This window comes from Mauremys reevesii, linkage group 10 (assembly GCF_016161935.1).
Source record: "Mauremys reevesii isolate NIE-2019 linkage group 10, ASM1616193v1, whole genome shotgun sequence".
Lineage (NCBI taxonomy): Eukaryota > Metazoa > Chordata > Testudines > Geoemydidae > Mauremys > Mauremys reevesii.
Genome location: NC_052632.1, coordinates 54,435,063 through 54,438,236, shown reverse-complemented (window position 1 = coordinate 54,438,236; position 3,174 = coordinate 54,435,063). Strand labels below are relative to the sequence as shown.

The 3,174-nt window shown below is 64.2% G+C and overlaps 1 protein-coding gene across 1 annotated transcript; it reads left to right on the top strand.

Moving 5' to 3' along the window:
• The first annotated feature begins 862 nt into the window (after nucleotides 1-862).
• On the top strand, nucleotides 863-1,793 carry LOC120373829 (hemoglobin subunit alpha-A). Its single transcript, XM_039492762.1, has 3 exons — nucleotides 863-1,007; nucleotides 1,086-1,290; nucleotides 1,573-1,793. Exons 1-3 carry the CDS (start codon nucleotides 913-915, stop codon nucleotides 1,699-1,701), a joined length of 429 nt encoding a protein of 142 aa, XP_039348696.1. The 5' UTR covers nucleotides 863-912; the 3' UTR covers nucleotides 1,702-1,793.
• The last annotated feature ends 1,381 nt before the right edge of the window (nucleotides 1,794-3,174 follow it).

Genomic DNA, 3,174 nt, shown 5'->3' with positions numbered 1-3,174 from the left:
GAGGACAGAGGATGGATCACTCAATAATTGTCCTGCTCTATTCACTCCCTCTGTTACTGGTCACTATCAGAAGACAAAATACTGGGCTAGATGGATCACTGGATCCAGTATGCCCATTCTTGTGTTCTTAGCAGGGGCCAGTGTGTGTGAAGGGGCCAGGTGGGGTAGTGTGTTTCCGGGGTCAATGTATAGGAGGGGGCAGTATGGGGAGCACTGTGTGGGGGGACTGCCCCCTGAGTAGCGCTAATGCTACTTTTTATACTTTCTCCTTAGCAGCGTGAGCCACCGCTCCCCAGCCCGTGTTCTCTGCCGGGCGCAGCAGACACTGGCAGGGAAAAGGCGGCGGAGGATTAAGGGAGCGGGCTGATACTCTCAGCTGAGACTTGTTTCTCTCGTTTTGTCTGTAGTTCAAGGAGGCGTCCGGGGCCACCCAAGCAAACCCGCCGCCTCATGCTGCCTCATGCGACCCCAGGATGCCCACCTTAGGCGCCGGCCAAGGCGGAGGAGCCCAGCACTCTGGACAGCTCTCCCCTTAGCCCACTCGGCAGCAGGCCGGGGAGATCGCTGCCGAGTCTGGCGCCCCCCCGCGGAATCGCTCAGCTCCTGGGGCTTTCAGAGCCCAGGGGCTACTGGTGGCTCCAGCATGAGGGACATGCGCCTGCCCCTGCGCTTTGCTCTCCCCGGTGCGCCCCCACGGGACAGGCCTCCTCTTTCTTGTGCAGGGGGCTGTGAAGTGCCCGGGGGTCCAGTGCCTCCTGCTGGGCATCCTGCAGGCAGCGCAGCCCAGCGGGCCCCTGGCAGGCCCGGTGCCAACCAATGGGAGAGGCGGGGCGGGTCGCGGGGACGGGATATAAGGGCGGCCGGGGCTGCAGGCGGGTACCCTGGAGGGATTGGTGCTGCGGAGTCGGAACCATGGGGCTGACCGCGGGTGACAAGGCCAACGTGAAGGCCCTGTGGAGCAAAGTGGGCAGCCACCTGGACGAGTATGGCTCCGAGACCCTGGAGAGGTAACAGCCGCTGCGCCCTGCCCCGCGCCCCGCCTGCGCCCGGACAGGCCCCCCCTTAACCCGCCTTGTTCTTTGCAGGCTGTTCACCGTCTACCCCTCGACCAAGACCTACTTCCCCCACTTCGACCTGCACCACGGGTCCGCCCAGGTCCGGACCCACGGCAAGAAGGTGCTGAGCGCCCTGGGGGACGCCGTGGCCCACATCGATGACATCGCCACGGCTCTCAGCAAACTGAGCGACCTGCACGCCCAGACCCTGCGCGTGGATCCCGTCAACTTCAAAGTGAGTGACCGGCAGAAATGCTCCCCCCGTCCCCTCCCCCGAGCCCGCTGCTCCCCCCTCCCCCGGGGCGCTCCCCAACCTCCCTCCTGTGCGGCGCCCGCAGCCCCTGCTGACCCTGTGCCCCCGCCCGGGGCGGACCGCTGGGTTATGGGGGCGCCCCATGACTGAACAGAGCCGGGAGGACGGTGCCGGGCTAGCTAAGGCCGGTTCGGGCAGCAGCTGGGTGGCCCCTCCTGCGCAGCCGGTTCCCAGCTTTTCTCACTCGCGTGCCTTGTCTTCCAGCTGCTGAACCACAGCTTCCTGGTGGTCGTGGCCATCCACCACCCCGGCGTCCTCACCCCCGAGGTCCACGTCTCCCTGGACAAGTTCCTGACCGCTGTGGCCAACGTGCTGACCTCCAAGTACCGTTAGGCGGCGGCCTCGGCCGGGCTGGCCTCCGCCAGCCCCTGCGCGCAGCCAAGCAGCCCAATGATCTGAAATAAAACCCGCTGCCTTGCGCTCCACGTGTGCTGTCCTGCTCTCTCCTTGCGCGGCGCCGGGCTGGGGCGGGAGGGCGCGGGCTGCAGGGGGCAGCTGGGCCGGGTGACAGCAGCGGGTGGGTCCCGGCAGCACCCCACCCAGCACAGTCCCGGGGCGGCGGGGCGGGGACCTCTGGGCGCAGCCATACACCAGTCCTTGGGGACCTGCACCTGGGTGTTGCCAGGGCCACGTCTCTGCTGCACTTCCCAGCCAGCGTCCCCTATAGTATAGTGGAGGTGCTGAGAGCCATTGATCCAAACTGTAAACCCCATATATAAAGGAAACCACACCAAGCCGGGGTGCAACAGCTCCCCTAGTCCCAGCATCTATGGTGAGGTGCCTAGTGTGACGAACTGGGAATGTTCTTAATGTTTGCTCTGAATACTGTGTTGGTGCTCAGTGTCCCCTCTGCAGCAATCACACCCCCTTATCCCACCACCTAGTTCCCAGTTCGTCACACCTAGGAAAAGCTGTCTGGGGGCCTGGGCTTTCTCCCTTCTTGCAAGGCACCGGGTCCTCTGGTTTTCTGCACCCTTGGGACCCCACCCAGGGGTGGGCTGGCAGAGGGATGTGGACCCCACCCAGAGGCAGGCTGGCGGGGGACAGGGACCCCACCCAAGGGGGGCTGGCAGGGGGACAGACAACCCACCTGGGGGCAGGCTGGCGGGGGATGGGGACCCTACGTGGGGATGGGCTAGCAGGGAGGCAGGGACCCCATCCTGGGGGGGGGGCTGGCAGGTGCGCAGCATGTGCCCTGTCTAGAGCCTCTGCACTATGACTCACTGGGATCAGGTGAAGCCAATGAGGGCTGAGAGGGGTGAGCAGGCCCCTGGGGAAGGCTGTGGGGCAGTTGCATGGCCCAGGAGCTCCCTGCACCAATCCCCTGGCCCTTCCCTTGCAGGCAGGAGGCAGGGGTCAAACACACCTAAGTCAAACCCCAGCCTGAGCCTCCTGGCCAAGGGTGAGGGGTGCCTGGAAACAGGGAGGAACAAGGTTTAAGCTAGAGCAAAAAGCAAAAGCTTCTGCCAAGCTCCCGTCCCCCCCGCCCGCCCACAAGGCAATGGCCTGAGCTCACCCCATGACAGACAATGAGGATGCCTGGATGCAAACTCAGAATTGTCCCCAGGCCCGGCCTCTGCTAGTCTGGCCCCACTGATGTCAGAGGGCACCTTTCCCCAGGGGTAATGAGTTCTCTTCAGCCTAGTCACTGGTGCCCAGAGCCAGTGAGCCCCTTCACGAGCAGGAACCAGACAGCTATCTTATGAAGCTCCAGCAGATTCAGTGAGCTGAAGGCTTCTGCTTGGGATCTCTCTCCAGCATAGCTGGTGGGCATGAGAGCAGTGTGCAGGCACAGGGGGATCAGCA

Excerpts from the sequence above, each read along its gene's own strand:
- LOC120373829 (XM_039492762.1), top strand. The coding sequence starts at position 913 with ATGGGGCTGACCGCGGGTGACAAGGCCAACGTGAAGGCCCTGTGGAGC. Across the intron at positions 1,008-1,085 it reads GGCTCCGAGACCCTGGAGAG|GCTGTTCACCGTCTACCCCT; the intron begins GTAACAGCCGCT and ends TGTTCTTTGCAG. Across the intron at positions 1,291-1,572 it reads TGGATCCCGTCAACTTCAAA|CTGCTGAACCACAGCTTCCT; the intron begins GTGAGTGACCGG and ends CTTGTCTTCCAG.